This window comes from Populus nigra, chromosome 6, assembly GCF_951802175.1.
Source record: "Populus nigra chromosome 6, ddPopNigr1.1, whole genome shotgun sequence".
Lineage (NCBI taxonomy): Eukaryota > Viridiplantae > Streptophyta > Magnoliopsida > Malpighiales > Salicaceae > Populus > Populus nigra.
The window spans coordinates 4,940,065-4,959,954 of record NC_084857.1 but is presented as its reverse complement, the minus strand read 5'-3'; the positions used below and the strand labels follow the sequence as shown (position 1 = coordinate 4,959,954).

Genomic DNA, 19,890 nt, shown 5'->3' with positions numbered 1-19,890 from the left:
CTCTAATGCTCACAAGTGTTCATGAACTAGTACAGTATATGTATAAAAAGAGAGGGCACTTAGCACGTGGTCCCTTTTGCTTGTACTTTGCAGTGAAAGGTAAAACCATAATTATTAAATTCAAATTTTTAATCGTCAATGGTCGGACGGATCGATGGAGATTGACTAAAAAATTAAAATTATTTTTTAAAAAAATAATGATTTTTAAAATAATTTATAATAATTTACTTTGTCATTGATTTAGATTCTTTTATTATATAGAAAGTGTATTATCACAATACTTCTCTTTTTTTCCACGTGATTTTTCAACTGTTTTATGAGCACGTGGAGCTTTTTACTGCTGGCCCTGAAATAAATTGTGTCGCCTAGGTAATTGCCGCGTGTCCTTTATTTGGACCACTATCCATCATCGCTCAACCCTCATGTCTAATTTTCTGTTGATAATTGCCTCGCGTGACACCACGTTTAAAATATTCCAAGAACATACGGCAAAAAACAATTTCCCAATCTATTGAAAAAGAAAATTGTACATTATTACAAACAAAATAAAAAAGCATCCGTTTTTTACTGTGCTTCAAATATTGTGTAATTTTTTATAATACGCTTTGCTTTGGATTGAAGTGGTGTATTTTTTGTAATTTTTACTTTAATTATTGAATTTTTATTTTACATGATTTGGCTTCTTTGAGCTCAAATTAATCCTCGATTGCATATATTTTTTTGGAGGAAGGGTTGAATTGAAAGATAAATGACTGAAGTGAAAATCTTCAATAACATGGGGTGGCAAGTTTTATTGAAACATTTATTTTAATATCTCGTATTTTTTAGTTATTAGATAACTGATCCCTTGAATTTGAAGACAATACATTTTGATATCTAATTTTATTTTTTTTATTTTTAGTCTTTTTTTGGTTGGGAGAAGAGAGAGAGAGTCACCAAATTCCGGCTTAAAGAGAGAAAGTGGCCGATAGGAAATATTTCAGTCACCAAAATGGTTAATTTTTGTATCAAAAGTTTCATATGATTAGGGGGTTACTTTTAGGTTTTTTTTTACCTTGAAAACACCTAAAACAACATATATGAGCTCGAGAATAATTTTTGTTCCGGGTGGATTTCAGGTTTTTGAGCGGTTTATTGGCTTTTTGGTGGTTATAGATTGGTTTGATAAGGTCTCCGGGGGTTTTTAGGTGTCTTGAGTCAAAATGGGTTGAAAATGAGATTTTTGGTGAAAAAAACAAAGGATCATGTTTTTCCAGCCACCATATAGGCTGGATTCTGGGTTGACAAGACAACGTGTCGTCTGCTGACGCAAGCGACACGTCCTTTTTAAATATATACTTGGGGCGGATGACGCGTCATCCACTCTATTAAACTTTTAAAAAAAGGCCCACGTGCAGGCCAATGCTTTATTTGTTAGGCATTGGGTCTGGTTTGTCAGGCCCAGCGACGCCTAACCTGATTCTTTTTTTTAATTTTTAGTTTTTAAAAAAATAGTGTGTTATTTGTGTATATTTTTTCAAATAAATTTGGGTTTATGTTTTAATTATATTGTAATTATTTTTAAATGATATTGGGTGTGTTTAATTTTTAAAGAGGTAGGTATGATTCATTTGTGATTTTTTTTCTTAATTTTATATAGATTAATTTATTTATTTTTTAATATTGATTTTTTTGTAAGATTTTTCATATGTGCAACCCTGCATTGTTTTTTTTTAATTATTGTTCAATAAATTTTATGTGTGCGCCGGTTTCTATTATAAATTTTATGTGTTTTTCTATTATAAATTTATTTTGATAGAGAAATTCATTAAATATAACCAGATAAATTACTCGTATTGCGATATTATATATCTTGATCTTTATTTTTTACTTTTTTTCTCAATTTTATTTTTATTTATCATTTATGATTTTTTTTATTGCTTTACACAATAGTTATGAGTTGTTTAATTAGATGCGTGCATAAGTTTTTCAATTTACATTTAGAAGTTTTTTTTAGTGTAAAAAAACACGTTGAAAAAATCTGTATATTCATTTTTTTTATTATGTTTTGATGTTTAGGATTTAATGCTTATTCTTATGATGTTTTTTTTCCTTGAATCTTTTATGAAAGTTTCATTATTTTTAATTTCACCTTTCAATCTAAGTTTATAGTATATTTTTTTTGTTTTTTTTTCTTTTGTTAATGTTTTCATTCTTTTCAATTGAACTCTCAAATTTAAAATTTGTTGTTGCCTTTTGATTTATTTTTTATTGCAATTTTAACATTCATTATTTTTATTGTATTTTTTTATTTTGGATTTTTTTGATCCACTTGAGTTTTTTTTTCAATTTGATCATTTTATATCGGGTTAATTCGAGACTTGACGAGTTGTTTCAATTGGCTTTGTATAGGATTCTCACGGTATTGATAAGGAAGTTTGATAATTAATTGATACTTGATTTGGTCAAATTGAATTTGATTGTATTTATTTAAAACAATTAAACCTTTGAGAGTCAAATTTGAAATCGGTAGATATAACAACCTATTTCTTTTTTCTCAAACCAATGACTAGAGTGTAAAAAAAGAAAAGAGTGGTTGGCGCGTGAACTACAAGCGTCAACATGTGAGGGAAGTTGTCGTGTTTTGGTGGGGATGTGACTTCTTTTAACCCCTGAAAATGACCTTCCTTATTGTTAGAATCATCTTTCCAAGGCTTTATTGTAAGATGGTGCATGTTGGGTTTGGGAGTCTAATGTGGCTCCAACAACCCATTCTTTTTTTCTTTCATTTCCTTTCTTCCTTTTTTATCTTCTCTCTGATCCTGACATTTGAATCTTTATAAGATAATGAAGTGGGTTTCCATGTGTTTTTTATGTCAAATCTTGTTTTTATTTTTTTGATTACTTTTTTTTTTGCTATATTTTTTTCTCTTAATTTTATCATTCAATATTAAGTTAGTTGAGAATTGAGTTTTGTAATTTTTTTGGATTTACTTGTACAAGGTGATCCCGATCTCATTACCTAGTTACAATTTTTTATGGTTAACTTGGATTTTTTTTCTTGTTATTTTTTTTTCAATTTTATCATTTAGCATTAGGTTTGTTGGGGACTACACTAATTTTTATTTTATTTTCTTTCTATTAAATTATCTTGGTCTCATGACCTTAATCATTCTCACTCTTCTTGTCTCGGATTTCACACCAACCCTTCTAAGAATTGAACGTGTCCTGTCAATTTGTATTTGTATTAGTTTTTGTCTTTGTTCTTTTGCTATCTGTTTTGCTTATAATACTTTGTTAAAGTTGTTTTTTTTTCAATTTCTCTAGATAGCATTTTATTTATTTAATTTTTGTACCCAATTTGATCATCTTCTTTTTTTATTGTTGTTTTTTTTCCTTTTCTCGATGATTTTTTTTTAATTATTTCCTTATCATTTTATTTTTTTATTTTTTTATCCTGTTTGATTCTCATTCTTTTCATTGTTGTTTTTTATCACTTTCTTGATTTTTTTTATTTTTCAAATTAATCCCTTGTTAATTTATTTCATTAAGTTTCCACACCATATTTGGTCCTCATTGTTTTAATTATTATTTGTTAGTTTTTTTTTTAAAGGTTGGATGGTAAGGAATTTTACTTCGTGATTTTTTAATATTTGCTTTTTATAGAGTAATAGCAGTCTTGTGATCCAGATCACAAATTTTGAAGAACATCATGATTTAATTCTGGTTTTTTTGAGGCCTTATTTGCAAATTGATCTTTTTTTAGTTTCGTTGTTCATCGTTTAATTTGCTTGATAGTTAACCTCTATTGTTTTATTAGATTTTGTATGTGTGAGGTTACCCGATCTCACGATCAGATTGTGAATTTGGCTTACCAACTCGAGTCAAGTTTTTTTTATACTTCTTTAAAATTGATTTTATTTCTAGTTCCTCCTTCAACTTTTACCTTGTTGGTAATTGAAGTTCAAATTTCTTTTATTTATTTATTTATGAGGTTATCTCGTTCTCATTCAATTTTATTTTGTTATCAAATAAGATTATTGAGACCTTTTAAGAATATTTAGAGGTATATTTTCATAATATTAATGAATGTTAATTTTTTTCAATTAGTTATTATTTTTTTTTGGGTTTTTTTTACTTTCATTGATTTTTTTTAATTATAATATTAAATTAACTAAGATTATTAAACCCATTTAAATCTCAATGATATGCGTTTCAAAATTTTTTTTAAAAAAATAATATCATCATCTGAAATTATATATATTTTTTATTTTAGAAAAAATCTGATCTGCCCTACATACCGGCTAGTTTCTACTATAAATATATGGCTTGAATAGCTACTACTATGGTGTAATCCAACTCCTGTTTGGAGCTCTCGTGGAGGAAAACAAAATATACGAAGCAAACATTATATTACATTAAAATTACAAATGCCTGTCTCCGGTGTCTCTCCGTTCACGAGGAGGACATGGTTGGAAATGGAATACGAATTGTAAATATTGATGACGCGAGCTGTGCGTACTCTACGGAGTGGGCTGCGTGGACTGCATTGTATCCGAGTAGTGTTGTCAACGGTCCCCTGATAGCCCTCACTTTACGGGTTCAATGTCTCGAAAGCAAAGGATTTAAAAAATAACGTGATTCAACCGTGTTTTTTAAAAATTACCCAGTAAAGAGTACAGTAATAAAAATTTAGGATAAAAAATTTTTCTCTTCTAGAACTTCAAGTTTAAATTCTATGATTATTAATATTGATAATCATTATAAACTTATCTAATTATTAATTTTAAGACTCATAAATATTAATCGAGATATATAAAAGCTGACGTGAACATCTCATAAAAAAAAAAAAAAATTATCTGAAAATCATACAAGTCCAACCTTCCTATAACAATTCTATCAGCAATTCGCCATGTGAAGAACACTTAGTCACTACCGTTGATTGCTCAATGCTGTTAGTTCAACATTCATATGTAAAGTGTAACTAGGTTATTTTGATATATTTTTTTGTAAATTAATTTAAGTTGTCTTTAAAATTTTGTCTGAAAAAAGAAAAAAATATAAATATGTTTAGTTTAAAATGTTTTTTTAAATTAAATAACAAAAATTATTATAAAATTAAGTTAAAATTTCGAGTTAGGTCATGTATGGTATGATTTTTATAAATTAATTTAAGTTATTTTTTAGGAGAAAAATCATAAACTTGACTTGTCTGGTTAAAAATAACTGTTGATACTTATTATGAATTTAAATTGAAGTTTTGATTTGATGAAAAGATAAAATTTTTAACTTAGTTTATGGATTTTGTATTCTTTATTCAGAAAAATTTTTAAATCATTTTTACCGAGTATATTTATAGCTTAACTTGATCTTAACTTATTTTTATTAAAATTTACTTATAAAAAATTAATTTTGAATTATAATTCAAAGTTTAAATTCCTAATTTAAAAGTTATGTCAAGTGAACTCCTAATCAAAAGTTTGAAAATTTAACCTCTAACAGACAAATAATAACCTATAATATATCCTTTCTTTGAAAAAAGTTATTTTAATGAAATGAATTTCTAATTTAAAATCAAATCAATTTATTTTAATCATAAGTTGTTTATAAAAAAAAATATAATCAAAGTTTAAAGTCAGCCAGACAAAATTCTTAAATAATTATATTTTCTTCTGTTTCAATTTGAGAAATAAACTCAAGTTTTAAAAGAAATGCTGGCCAGGGTTCCTTTTATGAAAAGCCAAATCCAATGCAAATCCACTTTCATCCCATAACACTGTATTATTTCTTCACACACATATATACACAGATCAGATTAGCAGTATAATTTTTTTTTAAAACGTGATAAAAAATGTTTAGATTGTGTGTGTGTGTGTGTGTGTGTATTATTGCATATAACTGTAAATTATTATTATTATTATTATTATTATTATTATTATTATCATACATTATCTTCCTTGACTAATTAAATTATTATTGCCAAGATATTTGACCACGCTCCCTCACCTCCGAATCACCCTATTCAACGGTTCAAAACCATCTATAAGATCCCATAACTGCAAATGACACTAATCCAACGAATACAACACAAATGGGCTCCACTCATATAAGCCTAATATCTGCACTGCAACATACCCGAATATCTTTCCATTTGTCGCCCCAAGCCCAGGCGCCAGGCGGTACAGGCACAGCATGTTCTTCCCTCTCCCTCCCGAACTACCTTCCACCTCACCATGAACTAAAAACACTCTGTACTCCATTTTTTCACTCCTTGAAGATTTCCAGGGTACCTGTCAAACTCCTTCCCTGCCTCTCTCTCTAATTCTATGATTTTAAATCAAATCCCCATGCTTAATACCCGCCATCGTCAAATTCAGTCATCATTAATCAATTGGAACTTGTTTAAATGTGTTGATTGTTTGTATGAATCGAAACATTTAGCTGTTGTTAGGTTTATTTAGTTTCTACTATTTTCCGGTTAATCTTACTTTATTCATCAAATAATCGCTATGGTTTGTTTGTTTGTATTATCACTCGAGCCAATGTTATTTGAGAAATTAATTATCTGGGTAACATGAGATTATGTTTTACTGTTTTTTTTATCTGTTTATAATGTTTAATTAGTATTAATACTGTGAACTACAGGCTGGCGAAGTCAGGTGTGTGTATCGGATATGAAACTATTTGTTTAAAGCTTTGCTAGAGACTGAAATTTGTTGCAATAATAATGGCTTCGAGAGCAATCTTGCGGAGAAAGCGATCCCTCTTTGATTCCCTGAGGGAACCGAATTGCTTGATTCGGGGGGGGTTTTCGAGTTTCCAGTACGGGCGAGGGCCGCTTCAATCAAATGACCTGCAAGAATCGAGATGCGTTATCGATCATCCGTTCGGTAGTACTGATAGTAGAAATGAAAGAGGTTTGTCATTGGTTTCCAGGGATGGGGTGTCGAAGGTTTTAGCCGCGGCAGGGTTTCTTAGGCATAACTCTTTTGGATATTCAGGTTTAGGTTGTGGAATTGGAAATGGATATTTTCATTCTTCTTTGGGCATTAGGTGTTATTTGCAGTCTGTAAGTTATGCTTCAACAGCAACTGCTGGTCAACCTGAATATGGCCGTGGGAGTGATAGAGATGAACAACTGGATGCCAAACAGGCGAAGGAAGCTTCACCGGAGGAGTGTGATGAAGCTGTTGAAGATTTGACCGAGGTAAAAGCCAAGGCTAAGGCTAAGCAGGCTCATGAATCCCAAAAGAGCACTAAAACAGTAATGCAGAAGGTATGGGCGAAGCTTTTGGGGATTGGCCCGGCTTTGAGAGCCGTAGCTGCTATGAGCAGGTTAAAAATTCTACTCCTTGTTTCTTTTGGTTTGGGTTGAGTCATTGATTACACATTTTTGGGTCGAGTCATTGATTACACATTGACAATCTATTCTTTATTTAGGGAAGACTGGGCTAAGAAGATTCGTTATTGGAATGATGAATTGAAGTCTACCATGCAACACTATTGGTTGGGTACTAAACTACTATGGGCTGATGTCAGGATTAGCTCGAGGTTATTGGTGAAACTTGCCAGTGGGAAGGGCCTTTCTAGAAGGGAAAGGCAACAACTAACACGTACTACTGCTGACATATTTAGGCTGGTTCCTTTTGCTGTTTTCATCATAGTTCCATTCATGGAGTTTTTGCTGCCAGTATTCCTAAAACTATTTCCCAACATGTTGCCATCAACCTTCCAGGACAAGATGAAGGAACAGGTAGAGATACACTCTTTGAGCTTTGTTAGTTCAATGGTCACAATATCAAATGGTTTTGTAGGAAAAGAGTTGGTGTTCCTACCTTCATACCCCAGTTCCATATTAAATGCTTGACTTGTAGGAGGCATTGAAAAGAAAGCTAAATGCAAGAATTGAATACGCTAAGTTTCTTCAAGACACCGTGAAAGAAATGGCAAAAGAAGTCCAGAACTCTCGAAGTGGAGAAGCAAAGCAGACAGCAGGAGATCTGGATGAGTTTATGAACAAGGTACTTTTTTTCCTTGTCCTCCTCCAAGCAAGAGAATGATATCTACTTTATGTTTCTACTCTTGTATCACAAACTAATGTTAGGTTTCATTCTGCCATCCAAACAGGTTAGGACAGGTTCTCGTGTTTCCAATGAAGAAATTTTAGGCTTTGCCAAGTTATTCAATGATGAGCTTACTTTGGATAACATTAGCAGGTCCTCATATCTGCAGTCACATCAGTATTTCTGAAAGTATCTTGTCCTTTCCTTCAGACTGCCCTTGATTTAACAAAGCACTGCTTTGATTGTTATATGCAGGCCTCGTTTAGTAAGCATGTGCAAGTATATGGGTATCAGCCCATATGGAACAGATGCATAACTACGTTATATGCTTCGGAGAAGACTGCAAGAGTAAGATATCTCTTGTTAATTATTTTTGGTATTTCTAGGAATTCTGTTCTTCTGCACCTTCACAAGTGAAGACTAATGGTGTGACCTGTGAAGAATGTTGGGTTTTTTCCTTATTAGCCAACTCTTATTTCATAATTGATTTAGAAACTATCCAATTATATATAGTGATTTGAAAAAATTGTTGAAGTATGTCCTTCAAATCCGACTGTTAATGCTTTATGAAATGGAGACATACATGTTAAGATCTTTAAAAGATTTGCAGAGAAGTTATTGCCTATTTGAGGACTCGGAGTTCCCAAAAAGGGGGACAAGAAATTCCATGAAACTCTAAATAATTGGTTAAATTCTTGCTTAAAACCTTTTAAGTTTGTTAAATCTGGCAGGATCAAGAATGATGATAAGATGATTCAAGCTGAGGGTGTGGAGTCCCTTTCTGAAGCTGAGCTTCGTCAAGCATGTAGAGACCGGGGCTTACTTGGTTTGCTTTCCGTGGATGAAATGCGGCAACAGGTTTGTCTAAATTTGATATTTGTAACTCTTACGTACTTGGCAGAAGAACAATGATAGGGTACACAGGAGAAAAGAAAATGTCAAAGCCCTTGGTTGGAATCAAAATCTATTTATCATGGTAATTACATGAAACCATGACCACCGTTATGCCTTTTGTATCAGCTGTAAATAACTATCACTTTCCAGTTTCCATGCAGTTAAAGAGCCAAGCTACTATTGTAATTGCTATTTATTTTAGCAGTAATTGACATTGCCTTTCTTCTTTGTTTAATTCACCTGCCTGGCCATGAAAACTCAGATGTCATGCAGTGACCTAAAGCTAAGTTCCTGTTATATACGATAAATAACAACTCATCTCAAGCTCTTCCTCTAAATACACACACGCACACACCTGCATATTGCCAACTGTTAAGAAGGCCAATGAGTCTTCCTCTAGATTTGCTCAAATAACAGGGCATGTCTGAAGTGAATCTCACTACGGAATTTTAAAAAATGCCATGCACAAAGAAAGGAATACCATTGGTCTCAGTTAATTTTTATCCTATTCTCCATAGAAAGTAGATAAAAGCTTCATGCTGTTCAGGAATGTAAATAATTATCTTTCTGCGCAGTTGGGTGACTGGCTGGATTTATCTCTCAATCACTCTGTTCCATCCTCGTTGTTGATATTGTCTAGGTAACTTAACGCTTCATGTTTTGTACTTGTCTGAAGAAAAATGGTTGCAATCTAATCTTTTTTCTTTATTACTCTATACAGAGCTTTCTCTGTTTCTGGAAAAGTTAGGCCTGAGGAAGCTGTCCAGGCCACACTGTCATCTCTTCCGGACGAGGTTGTGGATACTGTTGGAGTTACAGCCTTGCCATCTGAAGATTTAGTTTCAGAAAGGAGAAGAAAGTTGGAGTTCCTAGAAATGCAAGAAGAACTGATCAAGGTTGGTTATTTGTTCGACACTTGCTCTAGCATTTTCCCTGTCTCTCAAACCCAACAAAGTAGTTGCATTTGCATATTAATGGTTTCGTTGCAGTCCAATAAAATCGTATACATACATTCATAATATGTATGCTGCATTTTTGTGCACATGGGAGTGCTGTGCTAATAGATTTCATTTTCCTGTTAGCTTTATTTTGACGTATTCCTTGAAACTTTCTTTTAGTCATGATTTCTCCAGTTTCTTTTTTTCATCTACCTATAGCTTGTATAGTGTCCTCTATGCCATTCTTACTCTGTTTAGCTTATATTCATAAATTTAGCATTTGAATAATACATCTTATTACAAAATTCTAAATAGTAAGGCCTTGCCCTGTTATGGACTCTTCAGCGCGAGGCTCAAGGCTATTACAGTTGCACTAGCGATGGGCCTTGGCTTCATTGTATTCTTCTGAACACATAATCCTAATTTAATTGTCTTGAGCATCCTTGCTGGTTGTGGAGCATATATAGTAGCCATATGCTGCTAGATTTATTGTGCTTTGTTTAAATGCTTTGCTTCTTGGCTAGTTGTTCTAAATAAGCTATTATGCAGGAGGAGGAGGAGGAGGAGCAGGCCAAGATGAAGGAATCTGTTAGTAGTCAAAAGGACGTGGCTTTGGAAGAGATGACTATTCCAACAGCTAGAGAAGCACAAGAACAGGCGAAAGCAAAAACATTGGAGAAACATGAGCAGCTTTGTGAGCTTAGTCGTGCATTGGCTGTTTTAGCTTCTGCATCTGTAAGGACCAGGAACATTTGTTATCTGCTACACATTTTTCTGTTATAGTTTTATGTTATGTCATCTACTTACTCCACATCATTCACTGCTACCTATTCCAGTCTGTAAGCAGGGAGCGAGAAGAGTTCCTGCGACTTGTCAAAAAGGAGGTAGGAACAACTAAATTGTTTCTGATTTGTGATCCTATACATCTAATTTTGAGGGCATAAAAGGGGATGACATCACTCTTTTCTATTTCTTCTTTTAACAATCTTGCTGTTACATGACTTTCTAAGAAATGGTGGAATTTCCATGTTCTTTTTTTTTTCATTTTGAACCTCATGAATTTAAGTCATCCAAGATCCACTGTTGACAGCCCGGTTCAAGATCACCCTTGAGCTTTCTTGCCATTTTTTCACTGTTAGGCTGCATGAATGCTTTGTAATGTCTGTTGTTCCATATGACATGAATCTTTTTTGTTTCTGGCACTATCTGCTCGTTTAGTTTATATGTTATGAACTGTGATAATTTGTTCTGTATGACTTTCATCTTTATGTTTCTGACTTCATCTGCACATTTAATTTATATGTTCTGAATCCTGTGAGAATTTGTTCGGGTATGGTTCAAACCTCCTAGATGCCCTGGCAGTGAACCCCTATCCATTTGAGTTAGACAGGAAATATACTGCACCAGTTCCTCTTTGGAATATGATGCTTGTTCCTGGGAGATTAAACCGGTAATGCTATCAAAGAATTGTTCTTTTTCTTATTATTTTTGCTCCTCTGGTGATTGATGGTCTTGCTGAAAGCTGTCTGCTGAGGGTAAATTTCTTTGTAATCGTTCTTGTTGTAGGTAAATACTATATTTGGTGTTGATAGAGTTTTAATGGAGCTCTCATTAACTTATACAGGAATTCATATACGCTAAGCAAGAGAATATCCTGACCTTTTAGGAAACTTTGATAACTCAATTATCTGGGGATCTCCATCTAGGCCATTCTCACTTAAATAGCTTCGCAGTTGGAGTCCGTACATTTGAGCTTTGCTAAGCTGCATTTCCTCTACCTCACTCATTTGTTATGTCATCATTCCAGATAGACTTGTATAACAATATGGTGGACAAAGAAGGTACAGAAGGTGAGGAAGAAACTAAGAAGGCATACAAAGCTGCCAGAGAGGAGAGCGATCATGCTGCTGGAACAGATATCTCTGGCAAAGTTTCTTCAGCCCTGATCGATAGAGTAAGTTTTTTGAAGAATTTTTTTCTTTGTTAGCTTCATTATCCATTTTTTAAATTTACTTTCAAGTCTTTTTCTTATAGAATACCAATGCATACTATTTGAAGCTCTGAACTGGAATGTAACTGAGGATGTTCCTGTGATGTGTGCACATTTCAGGTAGATGCCATGCTCCAAAAGCTGGAAAAAGAAATTGACGATGTTGATGCTAAAATTGGAGATAGATGGCGCCTGCTTGATAGGTTTGCATATTTCTGTTTTTGAAATTGTGGGGATTGTGGTGGTTTTATGTCGAACACACTCTGGAACTGCACATGGAAACTTCTTCAGGCTACTCCTGAAGAAGTTTTTCTGAAAATCAGCTTGATATCCGTGCTTGTAGCTGTCCAAAAACATGAGGCTAGTGATGTACATCGCACTGCATCTTACAAAGTCATCTGCATAACGTAAATCAGTTAAAAGTTCATTGTGAAATCTCATCTCACAGAAATTTATAGACCAATTGGATTGCAACTCAGTGATATGAGGATGGTTGTCACAAGACATAGTGCATTTATACACACATACATTGCAGGCATCCAATGCTGCCTGTCAAGTGTTTAAATCAGTCAGGGGTTCATTTTATTGTTGCCTCTCTCACTACCTGTTGCAGTGCAGCATCTATCCTGGTTCCCATGTCTCAATGCATCTCCCCCCCCCACCCACCCCCAAGAAAAAGGGCATATTTGTCTTTTTGATATCCTAGGTGGTAAACAAAACCATATGAAATCAAAATATTTTGCTACCTTAGAAGACAGGTTCACAATTTGGCACTACTTGTTTATATTTAGTTGCTCATATGTGAAGATTGCCTCGATGACTTAAGCTGTGCAAGATGATACAGGAGCAAACAGCATGTATAGTTTGGAATCAATCTGGCAAATTAATGGCTTGATTTGGAGATCTTAGGGTTTTCAAACAGATGAAGTAGTCAAGAAGAGGATAATGCTTTATGCTTGGAACATTATTGCTGGTTTCATAGCAATTGATTTTATTCGCATGTTTCACATTTATGTATATATAATCTGAATTTGCTGGTGTCTCAGCCAGTGTTAGGAAATGCTGCTGCTCTTTGTCCCTGCAAGATGATTACTATTTGCATGCCTCATTCAATTATAAGTTGTTTGTTTGCGTTAAAACTCACAGTTTTCCATTGCAAGCTCAAAAAAAATAAAAATTGAAGGTGCCCTAGCCTCAAGAATTTTGGTTTGAACTCTGTAGTGGTTTTTAAGAATTACCCCAGTAAACCTTTCATTTTGATGTCAGGGATTATGATGGTAAAGTGACTCCTGAAGAGGTTGCCTCAGCTGCTATGTACCTCAAGGACCACTTGGGAAAGGAGGGCATCCAAGAACTCATAAGCAATCTTTCCAAAGATACAGGTTAGTGATGAATTCCATCTTTTCTTGTCAGATCTCTCGCTACCACCTTCACTAGATGAATAATGTTTAAACTACCGCTATAATATAATTCTGTTGTGGTGTTATCTACCAATCACATAAATATGCAATTTTGGTTTTGTTTGCTGAGGATTGTTTTTTTATGCAACATACTAACATGTAGATGGAAAGTTTTTAATGTTCTCGTAGTAAAAAGGTTGCAACAACACCCCCCGGTTTATTATATATAGATATATGCTTTACATTATTCTTCATACTTTTGTTTTAACCTCCCAAGTATAATTTACTATCTTCTGTATTTTGTTGCAACAGAAGGAAAGATCCTTGTGGAAGACATTGTCAGACCAGGCAGTGAAATGGAAGATGCTGATGAAGCGGAGAAAGGAAAATCATAGAAAACATGTACCCAAAATTTTCTTATCTTTTCTTTTTTTTCCTGCCGAACTTCCATCTTTTCGGTTGAGTTGCTGTCCTGTTGGGCCATGTTTTCCGTTGACTAGACACTGAGGATGACACCCGCATCGGTATCCATGAAATTTGAAAGCAGTGGGAAAAAATGGGGAAGGTAAGGAAAATGAAAGATTCTTTGTCTACAGCAGGTAACTGAAATGCATATATCGGATCCTCTTCAAAATGGCATCTGTTAAAGAAAACCAAATATGAGTGGACAAATTAATACAATCGTGACCTTGTTTAGCATCGTAGTCTAATAATGGTAGCATTGTTGTCTGTTGATGTCGACATGTATAATTTGCAAGCATATAACATCCTAATGCCTTTTTACATGGGTTTTTTAACAGCTAGAATTAATCTCCCTTGCACGGCTGACTACTAAAGAGTACATCCCGGAGATTAAACACCCCCTTGCAAAGCCACCAAACTGCCTTCCTAAATACCACCGGCCGTTGATCCGACTAGTTATTGTCTTGCTTACCTGCCTGTCCAGTCAAGTCACTTGGGAGCTACTTCCAGCTAATGCTGATTGCCGAGAACTCGGGTCATCCTGTTCCACGGTTTCATGTGCCAAAACCCATCAAATTCTGTGCGCCTTTCGTTATGTAGGGGATCGAACATTCCCTTCTGTAATGCTGCTTGGAACTCGAAATAGGCCATGGGTACGTACACTCGTTGCTTCACCCCAGGATATCAGACATCGTAAGCGTCAAGCGTGACAAATGTCACGTACCCCGTGCACAAGTGTATCCACTCCCCGTATGAAATATAAATCAAAACTAATTTTGGCTATTTTTATCACGAAAACTAAGTGTAAATTGAAAGTATTGTAATAAAATTAAATATATATTGAAATGAAAAAAATATTTTGTTATTCATAATTTTAATTTTATTATAAAGGACAAGCTTTCTTTTTGGATATATATTGATTTTTTTGATTTTTTTTATAATGAATAAGTTTATATTTGTTTTTAATCTTTCAAAATATTTTATATTTTTCATCTATTTAAAAAATAACTCGGACAATCGGCATGATTCCTCGCTATTTATTTGAGTCAACTAACAACAGTTATATCCATTTAAAAGAAGTCCATGGTAAGATTTAAAATCGTCTTTAGTTGGTAAATGGCTCAATTTTGGTCGATTATATTACAGAGGGTTCGTTTGACCAAAAGTCAGGAGCATGGGGACAACAATAATTTTTAGCTAAACTCGGAACAAAGCGAGACTATTGAATATTAATTTAGTAGTGTTTTACTTTCATGTATTAAAATAATATTTTTTTTATTTTTAATATCAACACAATAAAAAATTTAAAAATACCAAAAACCTTTATATATATATATATATATATATATATATATATATATTCAAAAGTATTTTAAAACACAAAAATAAACAGTTCTTGTAAAATCCAACTCGAGTATAATTGTGAATTACAGTGTCTAAAAAGCCTTGACATGTAAACTACCGGGCATTATGTGGCTTCCCGTGTCCCCTCCTCCTCTCTCTTTTTTTTTATATATATAAAAGTTTCGAACCTTAAACTTTTGAGAAGAAAGAAAATATAATATCTGTTGAGGCAGGAATTTATAGGCAAGACTCATGTTCGTTGAATCCAGTTAAATATTTGATAGCAGCTTCGAGGAAGCGGTTCTTTCAAGGAACGTAGCCTAGCCTCGCACTACAAAAACTCCTCCTAATCTCTGTATTGCCTTTTGAATGTTGATTGCGAGCCTAGGAATGACCAATCAAATAAACAGCTGAATTCAGGCTATTGCCATTGCCATTGCCTCAGAGAGCTTCCTGAAGGGTTCAAGATCGTTGTGCTACACCCAAACTTGATGCTTCTACCTCAAGTAGTGTACGTAAAATATAATGTTTTGAGAATTTCTAACGTTATGTTTCAAGAAAATCTTGTATTTCTTTGTTAAATTTCTTTTATTATAAAATCAATATACCACTTTAATTTGCCTTCAGGTCTTTCTTCATTTCTTTTGACACGTCCAATCCCTGTCGAATTATATATATATATATATATATAAACACCTAGGTTTTTAGGTCCTCAGGTATAATTTTCTATATATTCTCAACAATATATTGGATATTTGTTTTTCCGGTCCAATTGCTGGGCTCTAAATCCATACCTACTAGGCTATTTCTCACTGAACATAGACTGCAAAAACACTTTTTTTTTAGTAATAATTATTTTTTAAAATATTTTTTATTTAAAAAATTATTAAAATAACATTTTTTATTTTAAAAAATTTATTTTGATATAACACATAAAAAAAATTCTAAAAAATAAATAAAAATAAATTTTAATAAAAAATATGTTCAACGATACCCCTGTCGTCTTGTTGGATACAAGGCTCTAAGCTTGCTTGTCCTCCAATTGGTGTCCGGACAGAACAATCAAATTGCTTGGTGATGAACCAGGATGGTCAAAAACATGAATAAATAAAATTATATTTGAGCTTGCTGTAGCACGTCTTGAACTTATTATAAGATTTTTGGTGGATAATTAATAAAAAAATGACATTGTTATTTTCAAATTTAAATGTCATATTAATTTCATACAATTCTATACTTGTATTTATTTCAATTTAAAAGTCCTATAAGAATTAGAATTAACTTGTTTCTGTGTTTCATATCGTAAATAATATATAACAATGTAATATTTCCATAATTATATACATATTCTTTAAATGAATCAATAAAATATCGTGTTGGATAATAATTACAATACTTGTATGTGTTAATATAAAACTGAGGACGCAAGATAATAATTACAATACTTGTATCTATAATAATTTTTTTTTAAAGTGGATCTAGATGTAAATTAAAGTGGTTCTAGAGGTAAAGCGTGTTTGAAAATATAGTTGGGTTATGTTTTAAAATGTTTTTTACTTAAAAATATATTAAAATATTATTTTATTATTTTTTAAAAATTATTTGTAATATTAATTCATCAAAATAATATAAAAATATAAAAACAAATAAAATTGAAATCAACTTTCAATCCTTAAAATTACACAATAACCATTATTGTCATAATCACCCCTTCATCATTACAACTACCATAGGAAACACAATCTAGCTCGCGCACTAGTACCTTAATTGTCTCCACTGCCGAGAAAACTTACTAGTAACGCCACCACCATGACAATTTCTTTTCCGTTACCACCGGTACTGTTGCTGGTCTCAGACTCAATGTGTACAGTAATAGTTTTTAAAAAAGTTTTTTTTCCAGAAAATTATTAAAATAAAATTTTTAATTTTTTTAAATTTATTTTCAACATTAATATATCAAAAACAATATAAAAACACTAAAAATTAGTTCTTTTAAAAAAAATAACTTAAGAATCATTCTAAAATACCTATGATTACTACTACAACAATCATTATTCAATAACTATTGTCATCATTAAAGTTAAATATTTTATTACATTCAGTGTTAAATGTTGTAATTCATAAGTGTTTTTGAAAGGAATTGAATTTTTTTAAAAAAATCAATGTGTTTTTTATGTTTTTAAATTATTTTAATATATTAATATCAAAAATAATTTTTAAAAATAAAAAAAAAATTATATTATTTTAATATTCCCTCACTGCCACCACTTTATTGCAATCAACGGAAAATTATTAAAAAAAGATCTTAACAAGCCCAGCTAACCAAAAATTATGTATACTCGATGATCTATAAACACCCGCGGGGTTTTAATAAAATTCAAATACAACAGTTACCGGATTAGTGGCTTGTGTTGCGTACATTAGATTATTTTTTTTTACGTCAAATTATATATCAAGTATTACTAATATATTTTTTTGGTGAAACAAATTTTTAATCATGAGCTCTGCATATAAAATATAATAAATGGTATTTATTTTAAATATTGATATAATAACATGTTAAATAATATTTTAAAAAAAAATATTAAAATGGTGTCTTGTTAAATTGACTCGAGTTAACTTGTTAAATATATGACTTGAATAATGAAACCGTGATAACTCTATAGAAAGCAAATTAAAATAAATTATAAAAACCAATTAATTCATAATCAACCTAATGTTAAGTGATGAAATTTTAAAAAATATTAAATTTAAAAAAAGAACAAAAAAACTATTCGGGTTAACTTGTTAAACCTACAATCAAAGTCATTAGATTAAGATAACCACGTGAAAGAAAATAAGACAAAAGTTACAAAGCTCCATTCAAAACAAATTCAATATTGAATGATGAAATTAAAAAAAAATCATGAAATTGGGGTAACTCCACACAAAGAAAATTGAAAAAAAGGAGACAAAACTCAATTTCCAAACAACATAATATTGAAGGATACATTTTTTTTTTAAAAAAAGAAGACTGAGTTGTTGAAGGGAGAAATTAAAAAAAAATATTCAATTAAAAATAACTCAAAAAATAAACTAAGTCAACTTAACAAACTCGCGATTTGGATTATGAGATCGAGATAACTCCATTAAAAAGTTGGAAAAAAAAAGTGAAGCTCAATTAAAAAATAAACCAAAAAATAAACAGAATCAACTTGCCAACCTCATGACTCAAGGCATGACATCATGATAACCCTGTAAAAAACAAACAAAACTCAAATCTCAACCAATCCAATGTTGAAGAATAATATATATATATAAGGCATAAAAAAAAATAACTCGTGTCAACTCGAGTCACAAGATAGGTGTAGATTCCTAGAAAGTAAATTTTTAAAAATTATGATGTTTCACTCTTAGTGAATTTAACGTTGAAAGTCGAGATCAATGAAAAAAAAACTAAATTCATGAAACTGATATGTAACTCAGTGAAAAAAATTACAAAGTATAATTCCTGAAACAACATAATATTAAAGAATAGAATTTTTTTTTTAAAAAAATGGAGTTGCTAAATGATAAAATTTCAAAAAATAAATGAAAAAAACAAAAAAACAATACAGAATACTATTGTGACTAATAATGTTTTATGGGCATCACTACAAAGATATATAGCCACACCCTTTAATGTCTCGGCGATGTTAAGACTTGATAGGCGATAAAAGTGTCATGTAAAGAAAACATACGAAGCCCAATTAAAAAAATTAATTTAAAAAATAAATAGAGTTAACTCAAGTCAATTCATTAAACTTGTAATTCAAGTTACAAGATTAGAATAACTCTATAGAAAGAAAATAAAAAAAATACAAAATCTAAATTCTAACCAACTTAATATTAAATAATAAAATATATATAAAAATTAATTAATAAATAAAAAAACAAGAATTAAATTAATATTTTGAAAAGAAATAAATACAATGATAAGAGATAACGGCTACAAAGATATAAACACACCCTTAAGAGCTTGTTTGTCTAAGTGGTAGCGTTTGCGTTTCTTAAAAACGCACTAATATACATGCTTGGTTACCACATGCTTGCAAAAATCTAAGACATGGATCCCATCGTTTATTGAGGCAGGACCGTGATTTTTAAAAAGCAGTAAAATTCTGCTTCTTGCAAGTTTAACCATAGGTTGAACTTTCTAGAAATAACAAAGAAGGGAAATTTATCAGCTTATTCTTTTCTTTTTTGTTGCTCCTCTTGTCCGTTCTTCGCATCTCTTCACTGCATACAACAACCCTACAGGAAAACCATTAGTGCTACACGACAAACAACAATTAAACTAATGGTTGCGTGTCTTTCTACAAGAAACAAATGCATGTTTTTATTCTGGATGAGTGAGCGATGCTTGAACTGGGAAAAATCTAACTTAAATTTAATGTATACTGTCGAGAGTTAAGGCAAGGCATGTTAGCCCTCAGCTCTCATCATCAACGGGGAGAAAAAAGAAAAGAAAAAGGAAAGAGGAATTGAGTCGGCCCACGAACCTGCACTGGCTGGCTGTCAATGGTCGTTGGCACGACTGTACAGCAGCACTAATGCTTGAGAGCGGGTTTGATGCTGATTTTAGATTTTTTTAATATTAAATTAATATTTTTTATGATTTTAATGTATCTGTATTAAAAATAATAATAATAAAAAATTATGTTAATATATTTTAAAGTAAAAGATATTTTAAAAAGTATATTATACTGCAATGCCAAACAAATCACTCATTCTCAGCTAAACCTATGCTTTTTTTAAAAAAGAACAATATACGCACACGTTACTTTTCGGAAAATACTCTT

At 31.9% G+C, this 19,890-nt stretch overlaps 1 protein-coding gene and 1 pseudogene across 1 annotated transcript; both read left to right on the top strand.

Annotated features, from left to right (window-relative positions):
* Positions 1-6,099: 6,099 nt before the first annotated feature.
* LOC133697762 (uncharacterized) lies at positions 6,100-13,963 on the top strand (annotated as a pseudogene).
* LOC133697764 (uncharacterized) lies at positions 13,690-14,640 on the top strand. Its single transcript, XM_062120521.1, has 2 exons — positions 13,690-13,829; positions 14,065-14,640. Exons 1-2 carry the CDS (start codon positions 13,821-13,823, stop codon positions 14,434-14,436), a joined length of 381 nt encoding a protein of 126 aa, XP_061976505.1. The 5' UTR covers positions 13,690-13,820; the 3' UTR covers positions 14,437-14,640.
* The last annotated feature ends 5,250 nt before the right edge of the window (positions 14,641-19,890 follow it).